Raw genomic sequence first — 24,830 nt, 5'->3', positions numbered from 1 at the left:
TGACAGTTCCAGTTGATGACCCGGTTAGGACTACCTGTAACGGAATAGTCATTGATCCGTTAAGTGCAGGAAACTTGGTTTGGGATGGGTGCAGGGATGCCGTGATCCAGGTGACCATCCTTCCCGGGACGCTATTACTGCATCCCGGGTGACTTGCACCTTCCGCGGGCCTCACAAGTGCGGCGTATGGTATGCAAAAGAAGGCTGAAGCGAGGCCCCGAGCGTTAATAATTCGCCAGGGCCAATTCATCGCGTACCTTGCAGATTCGCTTGGGGCTAATCAAATGTCGCCAACAAGCCAAGGTGACAAACAAACCCACCAAGTGAACTGGTGTGATGGTGGCTGCAGGGGTCACGATTGTCCTGTGAGTGTGTGTATCAGATTCTGTGGAAGACGGAGCTTCTTCTCGAATGTTTCCCGATCAGTATGGTAGATGGAGGAGCCTATTTCCAAGTATTTTCACCTTCCAAGACGAAATTAAATCTTCCCAACTGTCAATTTCTGAGATTACAATTGGTACCTGAACTTTCCCTGATATGACAACCCCACAATCTAGTGAAACACTAGCTCCCATCATGTCAAGCAGGATTGCGAAAGTTAAGTTTTTTTTTTATATCGATGACACCCGAACATTCGCCCAGATGCTACGTACGAGATATAATATGATGCTAAGATATGATATATATGATATTAACTATGATATATCCCAGGATTAATGGATGTAAGTTAAGTAGGGCCGGTAGGTACTTACATGTTTATAACATAAATCGATCGCTCCATGAACCATCGTCCCGTATAAACTAGATTCATATCCTAAATGTGTTTGCTGTCCTTTTTAAAGTGTTTCACTAAGCGTGAACCTTCTTTCAAACTTTGAGGTTCTACGTATGCAATGCCCGGTTAATTATTCCGAGAGTACTTTAAAGCTTTGATTGATGTGGGCCAAGTATATGATATCTGTGGTACCATGGTATCATACATCATTCATAAGCTACGTTCCAGCATCATGATAGTATTTATATTGTATTACTAGGTTACCCGTAAATAATAACCCATGTTCGAATCCGTGGCCATGTCATGATCATGATAATATTGATTATATCGATTGTACGTACGTACTATTTATAATTATAATTTATGGCATCCGAAATATCCGTTGCATTGCAATGCGCCAACACAAAAATATCCAACAAACCATCAGCTTCACATTCGAAACAGACTATACCGGATCTTAGTTTACGAGACAAGGCTATACCATATTTACGACCGGTCTAATACTCGCTTGGAGAACATAATGGCTGGTTAGAGTGTTTGCTCAGCTACCCAAGCTTCGTCCCAGCCAGCTTGGCACTTTATCATTCCTATTACGGCGATATCTCATCGTGCCCTGGCCCGTCTGGCGCCGCCAGGAGGGTGAAACATGAGATTGATGATCCTACAACGTTCACCCCCTGTCCTTCGTGTCAGAGCAAATGGCTCTAGAAATATCGACGCTCTAGAATCATTTCCATGATTCTCAACCGCAATTTCGGGCAATAGAGCTTGGTATGTACATGTGGGGACTTTGTCGTCTTTAATGGGAAAAGCATATGCATATGCATCAGCGGCTTGAAGTCTACTAAATCCCAAATTCTACCATCGGTAGGTCGGCTTTGATGTACGCTTCCAGCCCGCATCCACAATTCTGCCAATCTCGTTTTAGCACATGCATAATTAATATCCGTTTGGATGGACCATTGCAATCCATGATCCATGGGGCTGTACCCGTCGAAGGTTTTCAAATCCAACCGGGGTGCGCCGCGCTGTAACTTCTTGGTAACAAATTAGGATTCCTAAGCTGCTGTGGCGAGTTACTTCTGCGACAAATATGCATGTGCCGATCTTATTCAGCTGAAGATAGAGCCCGAGCGGGAGGGAATGGTCGTCAACTGTCACCATCTTGTGCTCCTTAGCCTTGATACATGTAGACAGGGATCTTTGCGTGTGTCGCGGTTATCGACCTTCCCAATCCTGCACGGTAGCGGTGTCATCTGAGCTTTTCTCCAGACTTGAGGCTGCGCCCAATTAGTGTAGATTGTCACGTCAAAACTGATTGCTTGCATTTAGAATGTTCATGTATGTCTAAACCCTGATCCTTCCCCCTTGGTGACATGCCCTGCAGAAGAGCTGTATCAATAAGTCTACAACAGTGGGGGCATTCGAGTACTCGAGTATAATGGCCTGAGGCTATGCATATGTTATGCTGGCGATGCTGGCAATGCTGGCAACACTTTTGCCGGTTGTGCATAAATCAATTTACAACAAACTGCTATTTTAAAGACTAGGTTGAATATTTCGATTTCGACTTCGGATCAATATCGCCGGTTCCGAACGGAATTAAGTCGACACAACGGCACCAAAGTTTTATCAGGGGGGTTGCTCCGAATCAATTTATCGACGAGGAGGGAAATAAAATAAAAATAAAAATAATAAATGTCCGGACAGGTTCGCGTTCCTGCTGGACTGGGACTCGACTGGGAAGCGGGTCGACTATCGGGGTGCACTGACAAAACGGTAATATATCACAACTAGCACATACAACGGTATCCACAAGAACTTCACGCTACTGCAGGTACCGAAATACAAAATTTCTGGGCGTCAGTCCAAGTTCCTCAGGTTTATGCAAGCAGAACTCTATACCGTTGCGAGGTTTCATCTACATGGGACCGTGAGTCCTGTGAAGTAGGAATTGCTTATGTCTTTGGCCGTGGAGCCACATTGACGACATCTCGAGTTTGGAATCGCTTTGATGGTCAGGTGGCAGTACCCATAATTTCAAGGGATCCATACATATGCATAGATAAGATTGCATGAAATTGCCCCCCCTGGGGGACCCAGACACCGGTTGCTCTGCGAGCAGGAAGTCGGCGGTATCATCATTGCTACTGTATGTGTATAGATCGGTTAGTATAGTGTCAGGAGTCCTTGACCTTGATATAGCTTACTGTGTATGTATAGGAATCAATCAACCCGATAAATGTGAAACGACCGATTATCCAAAGTAGATACCGGAAGCGTTAACAACTTGGTTTTATCCTCTACTGCTGCATGAAATCCGCCTCCTGCAGATGCAGGTACATGATGGGGTATCTTTTCAAAGGCTCTAAAATCCCAATTCTATCGCCTACCACACTGGCAGTATTGTAGTTAGTCAAGTTCGAAATGGGACAACCCCTGGATATCGATCGTGATGCATTTTGATATTATCGACTTTGATATATCTGACTTTGATGGAGCATGGATGAAGATGAGTTAACTTCAAATAATTACTACCTGGTTACATTTCACTAATCAAAACCCGCACCAAGCACTAACGCATTCGCAAAGATCGAGGGGATGTAGATTATTAGGTAGTCCCAAGTTGATTTAGTAAGCTATCCGATATTTCTCGCCCAAGCTGCCAATTTCGGTGTTCATTATGGGGCGGACAGGGGACCCTCCTGTGCCCCATTTTGCTTCTTTTACCAGCCATTCTTATGGCGAGTGCGCGTTGACCCCCACAAATACTGGCCCCCCGAGATTCATCTTCAAGTATGGAGCAGTCGACCGTGATTGATCCCGGGAGGTACCCAGTTCGAAAGATACCTGGACAATGCTCACCAAACGTGGGTGCTCGGTAGCCGTGGATTCGAATGAATCGATCGCCACACAACCCATTTATGCAAATATCCTGCTAGATCGACTGACGATTCGAACTGCACATAGTCCACATTATTGCACTTAAGAAAATGATTTCTGGATCGATCCTGTTTTGAGGCGGCTCGACACCGAATTGCTTTTGCTCGATCTTCCTTTTCGCACGATGTTGGTCCAAGTGCCGGGCAAGGAAAAGGTCCCTGCGGACGGTTTGTCCTCGAAAATCTGCCAGCAGGAAAAGCCTTGGAATGCGGGAAAACTTAATCTCAGACACAACGACAATACAGAAACCTGTCTACGATAGAGAAAAAAAATTCTTTTGTTGTTTCAAAATTTTCATGATCCAAAAGTCTATTTCTTAGCTGGAAATCGTGGGATAGATTTTTGAAGGGCAGAGTGGCATATTTCCCCAGGTTATGTTTATACATACATACACATATGCATTCGTACAGGCAAGGCACACAGCACAGCATGCAGTTTTAGCACCGTCTATCAGTTAGAAGGCGGGACGACGTATTAATTGTGCATTGCATTGCTCGTTTAATGAATCAGATCCTCAAACTCGCCCAAGGTGTAGAGCGATGGAATCGACCGTTTCGAAGACTGCATATGGAGCCGGCCGACGTTAAATGTATGTATGTATGCGAACGCCCACAGGCCATATTGGTTTGCATAATTCTTACCTTCTTCGATACTTACGTACGTACTCTCTCTAATGTGTGCTTTTGGTTCCCGACCGACTGACTTGCCGTAGTGTTACTAACTTGCGCATACTTTTCCATCTCTATCGACATGTCTGGCCAGGGCATGTAATTAAAGTTTTTATACGCTTATACTCGAGGAACGGCATAGCACGGCACATGCGATTCACGTGGATATTTACATGCCAAGAGTTCCGAGTAAGCCGGTTATCAGTGCTACCTCTGCGAGCTCGTTATGTTCCTTATCCATGGTTCGGATAGTTCGTCATGGGGATATTTTTATGAAAAGCTTTTTGGGAAGAGTTTTAAAACCCTTTCTTTCTTTCTTTCTTAGCTAGTGATGTATAAAAAAAGAGGCCTTTTAAGCTCTTTGATCTGATGGGCTAAGCTTGCAACCTGGCACTAATTCGATGATTCCTTACCTACATAACCATATCGGAATCAAAACAAGCCATGGGTTTGGAAAAGCTGAAAGAGCCTCGTGATCGTTCGCGTTTCATCGTGGGCTTCGAGAAAGAAGGGAAGGGAAGGAAAACCTCGAAATATTCTGCTTTTTGAAACTTTACAGTGGTACTTACCTAGGTACCTAGGTAATCGTGCTTGTAGGATCCAACGATCCAACCTGACCGTTAGCCTGGGATTCGACACCTGCGGGGCATTTTTGCTTGCAGGTTTCCCTCTCGCAACCTGAGACAGCTCTAAACCTAGGCCTTCGGCTGTAGCTCCGCTCCCTTTTTTTTTTTTGTCTTACTCCGTTAACCTTTTTTCCCTATCACATTTTTTTCGAGTCGGTTGGCGAGAATTACTTAGTTAATGTGAAAAAAGCGACCGCACTAAAATAGAAGAGGGGTTGGGAGTACGATGCCATCATGAATTGTACAGAGTAGTGGGAGAGATATCGGACAGGGTGTCTTGGCCTCGCTAGTGAACCTTGCAAGGTCCCAGGGTTACTATCACCACCATGGATGTGCATTGATCAGTGAAATGTATGGCAAGTCGTCATTGAGCGCATTCCATCCAGTGTGTTTTCCCTATCTCTGTGGTTTCCCCAAATTTTGATGAGGTTCAGATCATGAAGGTTTCATTTTGATCAAAAGGTTTAAATGGGGTAAGCTGGCAGATTCATGTTATGATTGCTCTTTTGATAGTGATATACATAGTATATATGTACTATAGTATTGAAGCGATACTAAAACGAGCACGGTCACATCAGCAGATGGTCAAAATTAAAAATTATTTTTACAAGATTTTTTATTTTTTTTTGGAATCGAAAAATGCAGAAGAGGAAGTAATCTTTCGACATTTACCTATTTGGGAAGATGGTGATTCTCAATCAATTTCGGTGTGGCATACTGAGCACTCGTTTTGTACTTACATACAATGCAATACAAGAAGATCGTGCGGTGCAGATTTCTTCTGCCATCCGCCGTTTTGTATGTATGCACTCCATACATAGTAAGTTAATGTTGCTAGCAATCGGGTCCGCCCAGGACGAGAGACATTGTATTTCGGCTCGGGCAATGACAGAGGAACAAGAAGAAGAAGAAAACAAGAGGAAGAAGAGGATAAGAAGGAAGAAGCAAAGATAGACTCCCAGTCACGACATGCAGCCTCAGTATTTGCTTTTCTGCCTCACGACTCAAGCTAGTGCGAGAGAGTGATACTTTGAAATGTGGCCCTGAATTACGACAAACCTCGCGCAGATAGCGCAGAGGGTGGGCGAATCTTCAGGGCTATATACATAGTGTATGTAGGGGGGTGGTCGTGACCTAAAAAAAAATAAAAAAATAAAAAACGGGAAAGAAGTGCTTTTTTTAATTTTAGTGATGGTGATGGTGGATGGTGGTGGTGGATGGTGGTGGATGGATGCGAGGATGTCTCTTGATGCGAGGTGTGTGTACATACATAGCTACCCGCCAAGCCAAAGGAAGAAGCAACCACGACCGCTGCGATTGCAATGTCTCTTGTCTCTTCTCTTGTCTCTGCGGCATGGGCAGCACACCAGAACCCCACACCACGCTGCCCGGCATGGCTCACCGTTGGGTCGTTCCTGGACTGGAATGGACTGGGCGTGTTCGTTAATTTGCTCTCTTCTGATTCTGATTTTGATTTTGATTCTGTGCGGTGTGGGCGAGCGAGTCCAAGCTAGGACGCTCTTTTACGGGAAAAGTTTATAACATCTTCATGTCCCCCATTCTCTAACCTCATTTTCCCCAAGCAGCTTCACTGGCTTGAACAAATCAGGATCATTGCGCTTATACTAAAGCTCATCCTTCTTTCCATCGACCTCTCTTCTGACATCTTCATCTGTCAGTTCCATTGCATCGTGCAGAAACACCAATAAAGACACTGACATTTCTTTTCCCTCCCTCACCTCACTCTATTCCTTTCTTTTTCCTTCATTCCCTCTTTGGGCTCTTGAACTTCCTTTATAATCCCTACAATCAACTATAACATACATACATACACACATACCGTCAGTGCCTACAGAAACAAGAATCCTAGACGGCTTGAGCCATCATATCATTATCTTCTATCCAGCCATTGCATAGAATGCTAGCTGTTCAGGCACCGCCTAAGCCTATCAAGATGCCTCGTGGTGGAAATTCCAGAATCAAGGTCGACGATAATACTCCAAGGGCAACCCAGGATTGCAAGGTTTGCAACAGAAGACGCATAAAGTTAGTTTTTTCTTTCTTTATATTCTCTATTCTCTATTCTCTATTTTCTATTGTTATTATTTTTAATTAGCTTTGCTCCTTTTTTTTTGCTCGTTTTCCATTTGGCTCTAATACTAACATACCTACTTCCTACCATCAGATGTGACCGGGCTCTACCTACATGTGGCAAGTGTCGAGGAAGGAATCTCGAGTGCCCTGGATATGGCCTCGTCCTTAAATGGGGCCAGGGAGTTGCTAGTAGAGGAAAGCTTGCCGGCAAGTCATATCCCATTAGAAATCCGGAACATGCCATCGCCAGCATGTCCAAAGAAAATTCCAATCTATCAATGGCCACCCCTCCAAAGTCTACAACCACATCTCCCAGATCGAAGACACACAAACAGGAGCCATCCTTTAAACAACATGCCCCAGCTCCACTTAAACAACAACCTACTTTTTCCAATGTCAACATCGTAAGAGTTGACCTGTTGAACCAACCGGACGCCGATGCCGATTTCGAGGAGGAAGATGGTCATTTGGGTGGTGGCTGTTGTGGTGGATCGGTTGATACTACCGGAGGATGGGACGACTGGCTGGTGCAGAATGGAGGGGGGCTGAATACCGCTACTACAACTGCTAGTGGCCTCGATTACTACGATAGCAAGCCAACAATGGTGCCTTCTCCGCCAAGTTCGGTGTACAGCATGGAGTACACGCCTCCACTACCGGATTTCGATTTTAGTTATGACCTCAACTCCCAACTCCCAACGATCCTCCAGAACAACTCCGTAAGGGAACTCATTGCCCATTACGACCAAACATTAGCAGCAATGATGGTATGGATTGATACTCCCAGCAACCCTTGGAGAAAAATCATGATTCCACTCGCCATGCAATCGCCTACTCTACTTCTGGCACTATTGGCGGTGTCAGCCAACCATCTATCTGCACAGAATAGTGGGAACAACCCAGCATACTCATCCGCAGCTACGAGATATCGGGATTCCTCTTTAGCTCTAATTACCAACCGTCTCAAGATTGAAACACAGACTCTCGGGTACCAAAGCCCTGACCCGACTTATCAGATCAGGGACAAAATGGATTCCGATGCTACTTTGGCAGCTATAATCATGCTCACAAACTTCGAGATGATTGGTAGTCAGACAAATGCCTGGAGGACGCATTTGGATGCCGCCAGGACAATGATCAAGCTTCGGGGAGGCGCGACTCAAATTGCCTCAGAGGACGACCAAACCAGCAGTTTCTTGCTCTCACAGTTCTTTGTTATTGACGTGCTCGCATCCACCACTACATTTTCTAATGATGATGCGAAGGATTTCGAGATGCCAGTAAACACTCCAACTTCCGGCAGGGAAGAGCTTTTCGAAGACTTCCTCAAAGTCATGCATCAAATCACACGATGGGAACGACAGCTTTCTAACCCAGAAAGGACGCCGCCATCGATCCCCCCGCCGGAAGCTATCCAAACTCGGTTCGAGAGTGCAAGACAGCGAACTGCTAGGGCATCTGCCGCCTTCGCTTCGGTTTTGACCGTTGAACAGAAAGACGATTTTAATCATCTAATCAATGTCTACCATCATTCAGGTCTACTCTACGCTTGGAGGTCTCTTTACAATTTCCCCTCAACCAATCCTTTAATAACAACATCAAAGCAAGAGCTTTATAGATCCCTTCACTCAATCAAGGATCAAAAGCGATTTGCAGTTGATCTGGTTTATCCTCTTTTCATTCTTGGGACTGAGAGCGTGGGCGACGTTAACACCCAACAATATGTTCAATGGAGAATGAAAGAGGCTATGGCTGTGACAGGTTTCAGCAACTGCCTCGCCGCCCTTGCTTTCCTTGATGCGTACTGGAGTGAGGCTGGTGTTGAAGAGAGCTGGGTATCTTTTGCTAGAAAATACGGTGACCAGGGCCATCAGTTTCTCCTCTACTAAGTACCCCATCTCGTGTATTTCCGCTTCGGTGGATAATTTGATATTTCTCTTATTCTGCATACCAACGGTGTGAGTATTTATCGTCAGGAGTTTGGGTTCGGCTGGTTGTTTTCTTTTAGTTCTTATTTCATAATGATCCACTTCCCTTTCAACCTGGCGCATTGATGCACCCTCTTTTTCCTTTGGATTCTTGATGCGGGCATTTGTATTTTTTCCCTTCCTGTCAGTCATGCCCCAATATTCTAATGGCTAATGTCCCCCCCCCAAATTACCTAAACAGAAATACCTTCTATGTATATGTATATTTTCTCTTAACCATTTCGGATCAACTGTCTATATATTTTGTCGGAATTGGGTCTGGAACGACGTCTCTGGCACGAAACGTGCGGTTTCCCATTCAATGGAGTTCGAAGTTGGCTGTCTTTTTTACATGAATGGTGTGGCAATCTCGCTCCCAGTTTAAGGGTTTTCTTTTTTTTCCTGTCTGATCGATACTATCCCTTTCTTACATATTATCTTCTGCTTTTGCCTTGGGATCATCATTACTGTTTGTATGTACATAGAGAGAATATCACGGTCGTTTACGGTGTATTGCATTCGGAATTTTCAATGTTACTCTTCCTTTCTATCCATATTGAATAACCACATAACGTATTTACTTTTCCTCTCGCTTGATCAATTACTCCAGTTGTATATACTTAAGGACTTACTTAGTATGAGGTGAAAGAGTTGTATGCATGCATGTGCGTTCACACAGCATTAATTTAGCAGGTACTAGTGTAATAGGCATATGCCTTAAGTATGCTTCCTAAAATATTTCCCACATGTCCAGACCCGACCCTCCCCCTTTTCCCTCTTTTCTTTATCAACATCCTCAACTTAAGCTCAAGTACTTATGAATCGCCTACTCTTATGCGCGACTGGGCTTACAAGTGAGTAGATAATACATACCATCGAATGCTCTCTTGACTTTTATTTTTCATGAACCCCACCACGTCAGGAAACCCTTCTGAGCCGGCTAAATCCCCTGGTGCGATTCCGCAACGCGATAGCCAATATGATCTGTTCCAATTCGAAAAGTTGCCCGAAAGTTTTAAACCCGGGCTTCTCTTAGAGCTTCGAATCACCAAAGTGTAAAAGGCCTGCTGCGTAGGATTCTCGGAACTAGGGCCCGGCTGAAGGAGATGCGATGCGACTTCCCCTTACTTCTATACATCTAGATCCTAATACATGCATCAGACGTATATTACCAAGTATACATGCTTATGGGGTTGGATAAGGAAGTCATACGTAATTTTTGCAGTGCTCAGCTCCGACGTCCTTCGCGGAACGGAGTCTATTTTCAAAGTTCCCACGATCTCGTAACGATAATGCTAGTTAGCCACGCCGCGGCTGGCTGTGGCTTTTAAGATTTTGGAGCCTGGTAAATACATACCTTGTAGAATCCGCAAGGTGGGATATCCATTCCAGCAGCGATCTCGACAAGGTGGTCCGAAAATTCGATCCTGAACATGGATCCATGGCTCGATGGGCCTTGACCCTCGCTTCATTTTCTTTGCAATTCGTCAAACAGCCGAGACATCCTACACAGTACACAGTACAGGGCTCTAGGGTACCAAGGGTATATATATTTAAAGTTAAATATTTAATTTAGCTGAAGTCTTGGTGGTTCGGTTCGTCGTATTTTCCGGTCAGCATGCTGTCTTGACCGCCACGCTAGGTTATAATTATATGGAATGAACGCTATGTTCTAACTAGTCTGGCGTAGTTAGGTTTTTGATCGATTGCGTATCAGCCTCATGCAAAATGATTAAGTACTCTTTGCAAGTGATATCATGTCCCAACCAGAATATAATTTTTGGATATGCACCCTTCGACCGCTTAGTATAAACGTATAAACGCTTCTCTCCAGATCGAATCTCAACTTTGATGGCAGCGCTGCAGTGGCAGCCGTTGTGTGAATTTGGTCTTTGCTGGTGCATCGACCCTCGCTTGGTGCCGCCAATAAGAAGTCTTCGCCTGAGCCCTTGTGGTGCGGCCCTGCTCCTCGATAGGCTCAGTCGACCGGGGAAGGGCAGGGCCGGGCTCTCCATGCCGGACTTCCACGAAGCTAGGCTGTCCTTGGAACAGTTCTCGTCAAATCGAAAATGTGGGCATGTAACAATAAATGCATGATATGTAACAATTCCTACTTGTGTGCATGATCGATAGTTGATTATGGTATCTCAGCATACATACATACTTCCTTACTGACTTATTATTTATATAAAACACCAGCCTCCTCTGGTCAATCCTAACAGGCCTCGCTAATGGCGGCAGCACGCAAAACCGAGTATTAACACAGAAAAATTGGATTCTTTCCCAGACACTTTAAATTTGCGCACTGTACTGGTGAGGTTAAGAAAGCGGGTCGGAGCCCAGAGCGCACGCTTTGTGGCGTCTCGATTAGCTCAAAGAAGTGGAGAATATTCAGCCACTTCACGCGTGAAATGTGATAATCAGCCAGGAAATAACTCAGAGGGCCTCAAATAATCACAGACAGGGAATCCTCGATCATAACTAACTATGGACAAGAAGCAGCCTCACATAAAAGTAAGTATCAATTTGAACCTAATATTTGACGTTTTAAAGTTTCTGAACTGGAGCCAGAAGCGGGGTACCTAAATATTAGTTTGCCGAAGTTTTCCCACCAAGCCAATCCCCAAAAAGGAGATCCCGCCATCCAATCCCAAGGCTCTGGTGGGAAGGTATGGTCGAGCGCCTTGGCTTCAGTCGAAATCGGGTGGATGGGTGGGTCTAGGCCCGGATTGGTCTAGTTTCAATCGAGGTGCTTGCGCAGCTTGCGTCTTTTCGGCCATGAAGCTCTGCAAGAACAGCCCGTGGTCACACCCATCAGCAGTCTGGATTCGCCGTTTTCCACCTACTGTGTACATAGTACATACTCACTTACTCACTTACATACATGCAGACGGTAAGCAGCTAACGGCGTTGACACCATCACTTTGCCTTTGGCTTGTTTCCTCGCACTTGCATCAAAATAATTTCCTGGTGCCGCCGCAGACTTTTGAAGCTCGCAAAACTGCTAAGGAGGGAAACGCCCATTCGGACAGCGTTTCCAGACGAATCAAGTTTTTGGGGGTCTCGCCCGAGATCAAGGTTGACGGGAAATAGTGATCATGATCTGGGCTAGTAGTGTTTACTCGGCTGGCATATATTCCGGCATCGGTACTTGTTACTGCTGGATCGAAGCTACGACGCATTCCAGATTTGCCAAGAACGCCATGCTGCACAGTTCGACTCTCTCATTTTAACTAAACCACGCCGGTTTCCGATCTTTGACCGTCCGATTCCGTGGCCAAAACATGGCCTAAAATCTGCGATACGATGCCCACTAGACGATGCCTACTTACTTACTCACCCTCGTCAACTTGGTATCTTTATCACCTCCATCACCTAATGCATCCATATGTGACAAATATTTTGTTCAAATGACGGCAAATTTTGGATGACAAACGTACTATTCAATTCGGTGGCTTGCGCACGTATGCTCGATTTTTTTTTTTTTTCTCCCCTTAGGGTGGGCAGCACATATGCACACATGTGCTTCCTGGGATTGGCCCGAGTTATCAACTTGTCGATAAAAGCTTTGGAACGTGAGTTCTGTCTAAACTTTCTGTTGCACGTAGTAGGCTGTGATTCTGACATGGCAAACATGAGCTAGAGGGACGAGGGAGGCTGACCCCTCTTCTTGGTATGAAATATTAATGCGGCCCTGGGTGCATACGCTCTTGAGATAGAGGTAGTCAAGTTATCACTACGCAGACACAGTCCGCGAATATGCAATAATAGGGTTTATAATAATTGGTTTGTCCTTTGGAAAAAGCCTCCTGTCCCTTGTCGCCCAAGTACTTACTAGCTACCCTGAACTGCGGAATGGAATATGCATCTTACTACAGGATCCTTGGATTTTAAAAAACGTCACTTCGACATCATGCCCTTTTTGTCTTCTATTTCTCATGACTCCTACTCAATATATCGACAGGCTGTTTTTCAATAACGACATGACCTGCTCCTTAAATTAAAACCTTGAATGTATTTATTGACAGGTTGCATATGGACCTTTAACTCTCTAGCGTTCTCCTCGAAACGGAAAGGAATGCGACAGAACACTTTGAATCAGCAGGACCAAAAACGATATTTTTCAGCTGACCGCTGCAGCTTTGTGGATCTAGTACATAGTATCTATCTCCCGACATACAGGGAGTTCCCAAGTTACCGGAACGAAGGTCTTCTTAAGACATGTTAGTGACCGAATTGGGCCATGGACCGGGAACCGATGGTTATCCATAGAATCGACCTGCAAAATACATACGATACTGGACCCGAGTTAATGTCTCACATGATAATCGTAGTATATCCTCAGCTGGTACTCGGATTTGAAGCTAAGGCAAGGCAGCTTGATGAAACGGCTAACATATACCTATGAAAGAACCCTATTTCCTTTCCATCGTCTCGATATCGCAATTTAGTACTATGGTGTGGCTAGCGCGATACTCAACAAACCAGACCACTCTGTTGGAAATTGTGCGTTGTCTAATAAAAATGCCACACAAACCAACAACAATGGCAACACCTCTTTTGCGTGATATCACGGCCTTGTTTTCAGGTACACAAAACCATCCCTTGAGCTGGGGTTTGCATCTGCGAACTCATATCAAATAAAGTTTGCTTCCCCTTTTTCTAACCACAATGAGGTATAATTTGGAGACATGGGACTCGTGATGATAAACAGGGTGATATCGCTGTTCTGGACCCGCAGACCAGTGGGACGGGATGGAGCTCGAGCGGGGTCTAGGTCCTGGAAATGCATTCCGGTGAGTGAGGCATCGAATCGGTCTTCGGCTTCTCGAACCCTGGGGATCATCAGGTACATTTTCCGAGTTCACGGGATGGCTGAGACAAACGTGCATCATGCATCATAACAGCTTGATCTTGATTGCAGGAATGGATGCACCCATGGTGGGGTTTCAAGGAACTGCGTCAGTATCGAATCGTGCATCCATTGGAACAGATTGATATAGAAACTAGTACTGCAGAAAGATAATCCGAAAAGAGAACAAAAACGGAGAGGAATATTGCTAGCTATTTTATGGGGACGCTGAAACTGATATCGTTAAATCCATGTACAAACTCAATCAAATAAAAGGGCATATGATCAGTTGCATACAAACGTGACGGAGTGATGAAATGGCTAAGCGTTCAAAATAACAAAAGAAAATCGTTACACCCAACCGAGAAGGGCCTCTTGATTGCCTTCTTTGGCCCAACCTTGAGCCCGCTCGCCTCCGACTGCTAGTGCCTTGCTCTTTAGCGTATCAGTTGCGGGTCGGATGGTTGCCTCGAACCTGCCTCTCTCAATGCCCCGAATCTCAGAATCCCGTTCCTCGGTCTTAGTCAACGCTTCAATTTCCCGGGCCTGAGACTCTCTCAGCCTGTTGATATCCTCGATATTCTTTTGTTGGTTTGTCGGGTTCTGCTTGACTGCCTCTGCCTCCTGTGCTGCATATCTAGCTTTGATCGTGAGTCTCGTAGCCACATCCTTTGTCTTTTGAAGAGCCTTCTGAGAGTCTAGAGAAGATTGGATTGCAAGAGCTGCGGTCAAAATTTTAGATCGTAACCACAAAAGCTTTCCTTCCTCGGAAAGATCGAATGGTCGGGTATCTTCGCCGTGTGGGATAAGGAACTCGAGGCGACCACCGTCCCTTGTACCAGCATCGATAGCTCTAACAAGTTCAGTTAAAGCAGCGGTCAATCGGGCAGTTTTGTCCTTTTCACGAGCGATGACCTGGTCGCAAATCCCAATGATGAACTTGGAATAGCTCCCAACTCGCTTTTCTTCCGCAGTCTTGTTATCTGCAACCTGGCCAGCGACGACACTTTGATTCCAGGCTTCGATTTTCTTCGCCTCTGCCGCATCATTAGCCTCGTAAAGAGGCACCGTCAAGCTGTACATATACTTCATGCTCCTCTCCGTCAAAAGGCTTTCCATATGATTGTGGACTGTGGTCGAGAGATCTTGAACAGCAGTCAGGAAGCTGATGACTTCTAAGAGCTCCACCGTAGTGAGAGTGTTGACGCTATCTTTGACGAATTCCTCGACACCTTGCTTGACCGTATCAATAACCTCACCAGATTTCATAAGCTCTCCGTACGTAGCACTGACGACATCACGATCGAAACGCTCGTATGCATCCAAGCCTTCACGCTTGCGGATTTCACGCACAACATTCTCGGCGTCTGCTGGGTTACGCTTGCCCCGACGGCGACGAACCTCGTCAACCTCAGCTTGGATTCTACGTTCCATCTCACCTTGATTTACAACAAACGTCTGGCGGTTCCTTTCGATAAATGCCAAATTTGATGTTGCGGCAAATGTCTTCTGGAACGGCGCAAGCTTGGCTGCAGCAGTGACTTTAGCAGGTGGAGGCGGGTAGATCAATGGTAGCAATTTACTAAGGTCAAGCATCGTGACCTTCGGGGGGGCAGGGGGTTGAATATAAGCCGGTTGTGAAGCTGACCTCTGAGCTGATGAACCTCCATAAATATCAGTGCCACCTCTAGGCTTCGCAGTGAACTGCTCCGAGGCCCTCTTGTTCCCAAAACTCAGGCTATCAAGATCATCTGCCAGATCCGTAGCAAATTTCGGCCCTCTAAGCTTAGCTTCGCTCACAATCCAATCCCTAAAGACTTTGTGTCGCCTGGTCTCAAGATCCTCTGGCTCTGGCCTACCGAGAGTAGGAGCAGCTGTGGGAGATAAAGAAGCCTCTTTCTCAAGCATGTTCATAAAATTTGCAATCCGCTCCGCATAGACATCCGATGGAGGAAGGGTGAAGGAAAGTTGCTTTGAAGGCTTAGGGGGGTGATTTGGTAAGCCCGGTGAACTTGGTAATTCAACAGCATATGCCTGTGGTTGAGGTGGATTGACCGGTGGAGCGGTCGCTTGCTGCGTCGGAGTGTATGGACTCGACTGTTGTGTAGTAGGATATGCACCCGGCATTTGCGTAGGAGGGTATGCGCCCTGTTGTTGCGCTGGGGGGTAGTTACTACCTACCTGCTGCGCAGGAGGGTAGGCATCCTGTTGTTGCACTGGGGGGTAGGCATCCTGTTGTTGCGCGGGAGGATACGAGCTTTGCTGTTGCTGTGCAGGGGGGTAGGCACCCTGTTGTTGCGCAGGAGGGTACGAACCAGGTTGCTGCGGCTGTAGAGGAGGACCAAAGGGATGGTAGTTTGAATCCGCATACCCTGTAGCCGAGGGGATGTTGGTCTGTTGTAGATGTGGCGGGCTCTGCGGGTGTGTGATAGGAGCGGCAGCTGGAGACCCATAGTTTGACACTCTATTCCGATCTGGCGGGGTGGCAGTTGGCTTTGGTGGGCCATAGGAAGAGGAAGGGAGAGGGGCTTGCTGCTGAGGCTGCTGCTGATATGGGCCTCCTTGCGGTGTATATGGTCCGGTGGCCACAGGTGGTGAGTATGTGGCTGGTTTCTCAAAGAATTTACTAGGACGTTCATAAGTGCTCGGGGTGGAGACGACAGAATCAGTTACAGATGGAGCGTAATATGCAGCAGCACTTCCTCCTTTGCTATCATGGGGAGGAAGAGTGGTGTAACTATCAGCAGTCGATGGCCTATAATCAACTGGGTCTGGCCGCGGCGCTGTTGGTAATGGTGAGGGGAGTCGATGGGCAGGCGGTGATACTGGTCGCTGGTCTGCATTGTTTACAGGCTGAACCAAAGGCGATATCACGGGCGATGGATGTGGCCTCACGCGCAGTGGGGCTACGGTTGGTAATTGTGTCGATGTCACAGGCTTTGGAGGCTGGTAAGCCGTGTAAGGCCCATGTGGTTGACTGGGTATCACTGAGTCGGTCGAGTATGCCTGCTGAACGGGGGGCCGATACGCCTTCATATACATAGCCCAGGAGAAAGATATTTAGTCACTTTCAAATCGATATATTCAGCAGTTTCGATCTGTGCTTTAGATACCTTATATGCCCCGGAAGAAGATTTGGGCGACGGCGGGTTAGCCTTAGTGCTCACGGGTGAGGTCGTGGTCGGCGAGGCCCCAGGATAGTATGGAGTATACGCCGGCTGGCTCGTCGAAGGGGGACTGACAACTAGACCGCCTGGCTTTGCGGCTGGTAGCTGAAGCGTCGCCTGTGTACATTAATTACGAACACCAGGATCAGTATTCAAATACCACTATCGATAACGATATTTTATGAAAATGAAATTACTTACACCGGAAGGGCTTCGTCCGCGAGCGTGCGCCTGCCGTTCGGGTGAGTTATCCCGAGAGTACGGCGGTGATCCGGACCCTTTATTATCTCGCCGATACTCAGGATTGTAGTTAGACATCGTTGGGACTATCTATATCTTAACTACCTTCCGAGGGCGATAGATCTATAGATTTATAGATGTATATGGATGTAATGATGTAAGACGACCAGGTGCACCAGTGTAGGATGATATGGTGAACAACTGTCGTCTGCGCCGGGCCAGGTATGTCAGTCTATTACCTGCCGTCTGAAGCGGGGCTCGAAAGCTGCTAGCCCCGCCATGGCCTTGGATGTATGACCTAACGAATCCATGCATGAAATTCCCTGGCACAGAAGATGTCGACCGCGCGAGCATCCGCAGGATCCTTGCTTACAACGCAAACATGACATCTTACTCAATTGCAAACACGCAGGACGTTGCCTTGTTATTTTTGGTACTTAGCATTGCTTTATATTGTATTGTTTTGAAAGTTAGGTTGCTCGTAGGTATTGCAGCTAGGAAAGTTTTAACAAGTACAAGACTTTACAAGAGCATCAGGGCGCCTACTGCCCCAAGAGATTTACCCAAATTTGCAGCATCACCATATTTATTCTGATTTCGGCAAAATATCTGGAACAGGGCCGACTGGCGTGATTGACTATAAGATGCGTCGTTAGTCTTTAAACTGTGCTTTGCAACATTTGGTAATCTGCATCGGTTTATAATACTTACGAAGGGATTGATCTGAGTATGGCTCTTTGTGTAATGCTTTTTGATATGTTCAAAATTGCAAGTGTCCTTGAACGCTGGGATGTCCCAGTAAAGGTGCTGCATCCACTTGTGAATCACTGGATAACTGTATTTTGCGGAGAACCAATTATTAGTTCTCATCTGATTTCCCATGCCGCACTCGGTAGTGTTTAATGTAGTTGGATCAGAATACTTACTCGTGGCGGATCATTTTGATATTACATTTGAAGTGCTGAACATACACCGGATCAAAGCGAATTATTGTCGGGAATAGTCTGATATCCGCTTCCGTGAGGGTCTTCCCGAGGAGATAAGGACCATCCGACTTGTTCAAAATATCCTCTACACGGTCGAGGGCTTCGAAGAGTCTGAGAACGTTCCTCTCATATGCCTCCTGAGTACTAGCAAAGCCTGACTTATAAACTCCGTTGTTGATAGTGTCCTAAAGATAGTATACTGTAAGATATGGAACGGTTCATTAGGGTATTAACATGACGAGGGGGAAGGCCATACATAAATCCAATCGTTCATTTCATCAATTTGTTTGGCATGCTCTGGCGCATAGAAGTTGAGGTTCTTATACTCGTCTGCAATGAGACCATCGAATTCGGTGTAGAGCATGCGAATGATCTCACTGCTCTCGTTGTTGACAATAGTTTTGAGCTTCTTATCCCAGAGGACGGGAACGGTAAAACGTCCGGTATAATCAGGATTGACAGAGAAATAAACCTCTCGCAAGAACTTTGCACCAACTAGGTCATCTGGGCCGGCATCCGGGATTTTCTCGTCGACTTCTGCGAAGCGCCATCCCTCTAAATGATTCGTATTTCTTTAGTATTATACGCTCTGTTCTCCGCACCAGGGCTTACTTACTTTCTCCAAGATGCCAATGAACGACGCTCTAATAATAATGGAAACAGTTAGATGTGTGGGTTCTTGCAGAGCGGAATTTATACAGTTATGTTATACTTACGACGGAAATGATATCCTCCAGGCCTTTAAGTTGACGAACGATTAATGTTCTAGTAGCTGTACCATGGTATTTTAGCAAATCTGACCATGGAAAATAGGGTAAAATCTTGCGAGCATACCCCAAGGACACGCGTAGCTGACGTAGAGATGGTATCTCCCTTTTTCTGCTGGGAATTGTGCATCTGGATCCAAGTTGGATATTGGTTAGTACTTTAATTTCCGTTAATTTTTTTCACTGTATCCTTCATTGGCGCACCTGGGGCAGATGAAATTTGGTCGCGAAACGACGACTATAGATAATGAAGTTTTATTAATATATCGGTATATTTCATTCACAATAGCATTGATAAAGATACGTATATGGACTTTGTTACTTACAGCCTGACGTCTAAATTCTCCATCTTTCGATGCCCAGGAGGTGATCTTGGTATCAGTCTTTTGTATTTGAAGATACTACAGTTAGCAAGTTCAATTTCACTTCAATCTTCCGCATGGAATGCAGCCCGTCAAGCGTTATCTTCAAGTTTTGATTGCACCCTCCTCCCACGCCCACATACCCACAAGGCCACGAGCTCAGCAAGCGAAGGAGAAGAGCCGTTGTACATGGGCAGGTAATCACTAGTACTCTCGACTCCAAAGCTATGAGAATGCTGGGAACTTACCGACATGGTTCGAAGTTGTGTAAAATTCGAATGAATTGTAGTATCAGAACCTCTCTTCTTGTTCAAAAATCGGGTTGTGTTGGCGGTTGTGGTTAGCAGTGCCGATGACGTTGTTCGCGAAATCGAATGGATGCGAAGTGAACTTTTCAAAGAACGAGATATCGCTCTAGATATAGATGTCAAGTTTTGGGACATAAAAAAGACACCTTTGTAACTCTACACAGAAAGTACGTTATGTTCTGTTTTATATATCGTGTACCGATTCATCTTAATATTAAATTGAGAAACTCGACATTGCAAGCCCAGGCCGTAAAAGGCCCCGCACCAAAGTCGAAAGAAGCCCGGATTCCCTTAGTCATGATTGTTAAGGTTTTGTGGTGTGAGCCTGACTAACCAAAATTCGGGCAATCTGACTAACCAATCCATCCGTAACCTCTTTACTAAACCTGCTGGCGCTGTTGACTAATCACTCCTGACATGGTACTTACTCAAGTGCTGACTTGGACTCGGTCTAGCTCCAGCAAATTGTCTTGGGATCACGAGTGATGAAGCTACGAACGCATCTTCGTTTCCCATGCTGACTGAACTACCTAAGTCTTTACATTTGGCCAGGTCGTTCTAACTTCTAGCTGCTTAGTAGATACCTAAATCTAAATCTCGGCCGACATGGCGAGGGGAAATAAATTTCAACGATGATAGGCTTCCGAATTCCATTTTTTTGGTTTTTCTTTTTGGTACCTAATGTAATCCAATTAAACTAGCAACTGGCTATCAACACTGCTTATATCTTTGGGATTTCTAGGTCCCCGGGGTTGTTCTATTATGCAGCGCTTATCTTTCAGACGATTTAAGCATCTTTGGTCTTGACACAGATGAATGGGACTTCAACATCTTCCCCGCTCTTGTCATCCGCGCATATCTCAAAAATCATATTGCGTCGACCAGCAGGGACTGGTTTCTTGCTGACAAGTTCTACGAGCTCCGACATCCTATTCATACTTGGTTAATGCACGGATTCTATTTTTAAAAAAAAATGATATAGAGATTGTTAATTGGCAAACTTACTTCAATGGATATCGCTCTTTTAACTTGGCAGCCGGGAAGAAAGATGCATACAGCAAAGCATTGCCGTAGCTCAACATGGTAATATCCAATCCCTTGTTTTCGAACTCTGCAAGAAGTTCCTTAAGCGTGAGGTTATGGTCAAAGTCGAATCTGTCCCAGAGCTTGTCGACCTCCGTATCGTTGTATTTGCCTTTTGGAGATGCAATCGGCTCTGAGAAACCGAAGAATGGCAAAGCCAGATTGATGAATCCGTTCCTGTAGTCATCAAGCTTGTCCTTGCCATCGATGAGCTTGTAAAGTTCGAGAACTACAAGTCCGGTAACGAGCGCAGTCGTTGTTGCGATGGCTGGAATGATTTTACCAGCGATGAGCTATAAAGTTAATCAGTAATTGACCCCCTTTGATATCTAAATTATTTTGCGATGTACCTTAGTCTTGTGTCGATCTGCAACTTGAATACCATAGTTGAGAGCTCTCAAGTTAGAAGCAGCGGTGATGAATGCAATGTGGAAATTGGTATCATCATCCTTCTCAAATTCTGCAGGAGTCAGGCGGTACCCAGCAAGAGTAGCCGGGGCAGGCAAGCTCTCGACAATTTTGGAGAGCTCGTCTTGATCAGCGAAGCCAGGCCCGGCACTAGCATTTGGGTCGGGATCGCTGTCGTTCGCCTGTATTTTGATGCCGGTTTGGGGTTTGAAATCAGGAATCAACATAGAGTCTAGGACCTTGCGATACAGGTTAAGATCTACAGAGCCCTTAAGCCCGTAGTTAAAAGCATGAAGATTTGCGGCGGCAATAATGAAATCCTGGTGTTCTTGGTTATCGAGATCGAAAGCTAACGGATCAGGGGCACGCTTGGGGCCGGACCAGAATGGGGTTCCGGAATTGGTGACGGAATCCTTGGGGAAGACGTGGAGTAGCTGTTGGATGTCATTGTTGTAGAGCTTCTCGAATTTAAGCCTACCCCATTCGATACACTCCTCAAATGTCAATGGCTTATCGTTGGCTAGATAGTCTCGGATAGTTTCAAGTATTTCCTTTTGATTTCCTGACTGTTTAAGTGTACTCTCGATGAAACTTGGTTGCGAGAGGTATAGGTTAACACTCTGGGGTGGGTTAACGAAAGCTGAATCGAAGACTTCGCGCCCCCAAGCGATTGTATGTTCAATCCTGTTCGGGAAAGATTTGACGGTACACATGGGGAACGACTTTTCGGGCGGATCCTGGGATGAAGAGTAGGACTCTGAGAGATTAGGAAGGACAACTTGGGTGTTACCCTTAGTACCAAGGGTACCACTCTCAAGAAGTGGCTTTCGGAAGAAGACACATCTTCTGTCAACATAGACACGAGCTTCTACGTTGTCCAAGGCATTGGTAACGCCATCCAGGCCTTCCCAAAAGTCCTCATTGAAGGTATCTTCTGTGTCTTCACCAACACGGTCTCTCATAGACGTGATCTTGCCGTTCAATTCAGGGTTCATCACAGCGACTGCGGCAGCTGCACATTCGCTCTTGAGCTTCCCGACGTCCGGCGCCCTGAAAAGAAACTGTCTGTTAAGGTTGCTTCTCTCGATGGAGTCCATGTCGGTAACGTGAATGCTACCATTTGGCCCAGTAGCAAGACCGATCATGGCCCAATTCTTGAGCATTTCACAACCAATGGCGCCGGCACCGACAAGGAATTCCTTGGTATTTTGGATCTTTTCTTGAAATTCCTTCCCGAAGACGGCGATTTGAGCATCATATCGAGACCCAATCGGCTGGCAAGATTCTTCCGTTCGACTAGTTGACGTCGGCAAGCTCTCTAATGAATCGAAATACATGAATTGCGTTACCGGCGAGAACTTTCCAGAAAGTGCCTTGAGAGCCTCCTGAGCAGCTAAGCCTCCAAAGAAGGCCGCCATAGGCGACAAGTAACCTTGAGCCTGATATGAAAGCTCGGTGAGGAGTTTCTCATCAATTTCCTCCGGCGCACCCTCTTCGATGGTCTTAGCAATTTCTGCCGCTAGCCCAAGGACCTCCTTTGCATCCTGATCATTCATCGGCCGAGGAAGTCGACCTCCGTTGGCGGAAGCAAATTTGGACAGGGCCTGGAAACCAATGTGTAGCTGGATCGGACGATCCCATTTGGCGAAGTCGGAGATCAGAAATTCCGGTTTCACGAGTTGTTCCGCTAGGGGCTTGAAGTTGAGAGTCTTGGGCATCTTAACCTGCTGGAACAGCCCACCCTTGGTATATTTACCTAGGCCTTCAACAGAGCCAATAGAGAAGGTATAGGGTCCCTTGACTTCAACTTTCCTTGGGGTTCCATCGTTTACCCCGTCCATACCTTCAACTTCGGAGAATGTGACATAGTCGCCATCTTCAAGTCCGTGCCTAGTCTCATCTAATGCCGTGACAAGTCCCTCCTCGTCGATATCGGATATAATTCCACTGACTGGGGTCTCCCCTGTGGCGTCGATAACAGAGAATCCTTCGCCGAAATCGCAGAATATACTTCCAAACAAGCCACGGATGTCGGCGCTGATGAAGTAAATCTTGTTCTCACGACAGAATTGATTGATCTTCAGTTGGTCATCGATGGAGGTTTCGGTCAGAACGACGACCTGGTATTTAGACAGGGACTGAAGGTCACTAGTGATGTTCTCCGTGTGAACGCTAACGGGGACGTATGTGTTAAGCTCGGCGAGTCTCGGCTGAGTGGCGTCCGCTCGGGACTTGCCAACGTCCTCCTTTCTTAGGAAGAATTGGGCAGATAAGTCGGACAGCTCAACGGGGGCGGGGTCATAGACTGCCATCGCCTTGACGCCGGCCAAGGCAATGTTTTTGGCTTGGAAGCGTTAATTTCATTACTTGTAAACTCTCGGATACTAGGAGTAGCTAGCTTACCTATCTCCACACCAAGACCTTTCAACCCAACGACGAGGACGTTAGAGTTGGCCATTCGACGCATGGCCTCATGTCCGAGGACATAACTAGAGAATCCCACCTATTAGCACCTAATATGGAAGCATACAAGGTCGGGTAAGGCATCGTACAGCTGTCGAGAGTACAAACCCTCGTCAATTTTCTGGTCTCCCTCCTTCTCGGTTTGCATTTTATCCTGGATTGCGGGGCAACACCCCAAAACACGTCAGCTCTGAAGCTTCGGAACAGCTCCCGGGAGCGGAATGGAGCAGTTAAACATACCGCCATGGCGATAACCTTCTTCGGACGAGAGTTCGAAGGACTCGACGGAGCAGAAGGAACCTCTGCTTTGCGTTTCGACGACAGTTTGAAGGCTTATGCGCAATATAGGGCCAAAAGAGATGTAGGAAACTATTGCGTGATTCCGTAACTAGCTGCTTAGCCCTCGATAACAAAAGGGAAGAAGTACCAAACAAAAGATGGTAGTTCCTAGTCGAAGATAAGATGTCTACCTACGGTGTGATGGTACAGGTGGTAAAGTAGCGGTTGGAAAAGTATGATGATGGTGATGGTGATGGTTATGATGGTTTATGGTGGAATGAAATGTTGAGACGTGACGAGTGGGAGGAAGTGGGATGGTTTTTGTGATGTTGGGTTGTTGGAGCTTAGCGGAAAGCGGGCGGCGGTCAGGTAACGTGAAAAGGTGGGCTGCCACCATCAGCCTCGCCCACCTTCATGTGTGGTGAGCAGGATCTGATCCCGTCAAGTTCCCCACCATACCAAGGCCTTACTCATAGCTCTCTGTAGGAGGTACTCATTCTATTTGGACCGAACCATATTTCTAATCATGCCGCCCGGATCCTATCCACCACCTATGTCCCAAATATTATGCCACTAACATCATACTATCACGCACAAAAGAGTTTTGACAAGGGGCAGAAGGAACACTGATTCTTCATGACGTTATGAAAGTCAATATCGACTCACTTTTTGATTCGATATAATGAGGCTTAAAGGTTGGTATCTAATAATACAGTCTAGCGAGAATCGAAGTATGGTTAAGGACAAGGACAAGGACAAGGTAAAAAGCAAAGGCAAAAAAGCAGGAACGGAGACAGAGACAGAGACAAATGCAAAGGGAAAAGGAAAGTGGTTGGGTCAAG

The 24,830-nt window shown here is 46.1% G+C and overlaps 4 protein-coding genes across 4 annotated transcripts; 1 reads left to right on the top strand and 3 right to left on the bottom strand.

Moving 5' to 3' along the window:
• Positions 1–6,966: 6,966 nt before the first annotated feature.
• On the top strand, positions 6,967–8,995 carry AOL_s00004g621 (uncharacterized protein; the record flags this gene model as incomplete). The annotated part of the gene is made up of 2 exons (XM_011119270.1): positions 6,967–7,058; positions 7,198–8,995. The coding sequence occupies 2 exons, from the start codon at positions 6,967–6,969 to the stop codon at positions 8,993–8,995; spliced, it is 1,890 nt and encodes a 629-aa protein (XP_011117572.1).
• Positions 8,996–14,276: 5,281 nt separating this feature from the next.
• AOL_s00004g620 (uncharacterized protein) lies at positions 14,277–17,410 on the bottom strand (the record flags this gene model as incomplete). The annotated part of the gene is made up of 3 exons (XM_011119269.1): positions 14,277–16,955; positions 17,039–17,209; positions 17,294–17,410. The coding sequence occupies 3 exons, from the start codon at positions 17,408–17,410 to the stop codon at positions 14,277–14,279; spliced, it is 2,967 nt and encodes a 988-aa protein (XP_011117571.1).
• A 508-nt stretch (positions 17,411–17,918) lies between these two features.
• AOL_s00004g619 (uncharacterized protein) lies at positions 17,919–19,701 on the bottom strand (the record flags this gene model as incomplete). The annotated part of the gene is made up of 10 exons (XM_011119268.1): positions 17,919–17,969; positions 18,044–18,167; positions 18,259–18,503; positions 18,575–18,873; positions 18,935–18,962; positions 19,035–19,090; positions 19,153–19,215; positions 19,290–19,323; positions 19,412–19,486; positions 19,591–19,701. 10 exons carry the CDS (start codon positions 19,699–19,701, stop codon positions 17,919–17,921), a joined length of 1,086 nt encoding a protein of 361 aa, XP_011117570.1.
• An 841-nt stretch (positions 19,702–20,542) lies between these two features.
• On the bottom strand, positions 20,543–23,857 carry AOL_s00004g618 (uncharacterized protein; the record flags this gene model as incomplete). Its single annotated transcript, XM_011119267.1, has 5 exons — positions 20,543–20,684; positions 20,761–21,131; positions 21,189–23,590; positions 23,650–23,735; positions 23,799–23,857. 5 exons carry the CDS (start codon positions 23,855–23,857, stop codon positions 20,543–20,545), a joined length of 3,060 nt encoding a protein of 1,019 aa, XP_011117569.1.
• Between the last annotated feature and the right edge of the window lie 973 nt (positions 23,858–24,830).

This window comes from Orbilia oligospora (assembly GCF_000225545.1).
Source record: "Orbilia oligospora ATCC 24927 unplaced genomic scaffold scaffold00004, whole genome shotgun sequence".
NCBI lineage: Eukaryota > Fungi > Ascomycota > Orbiliomycetes > Orbiliales > Orbiliaceae > Orbilia > Orbilia oligospora.
Note: the sequence above shows the minus strand (reverse complement) of the source record. Positions and strands in the feature narration are given on the sequence as shown.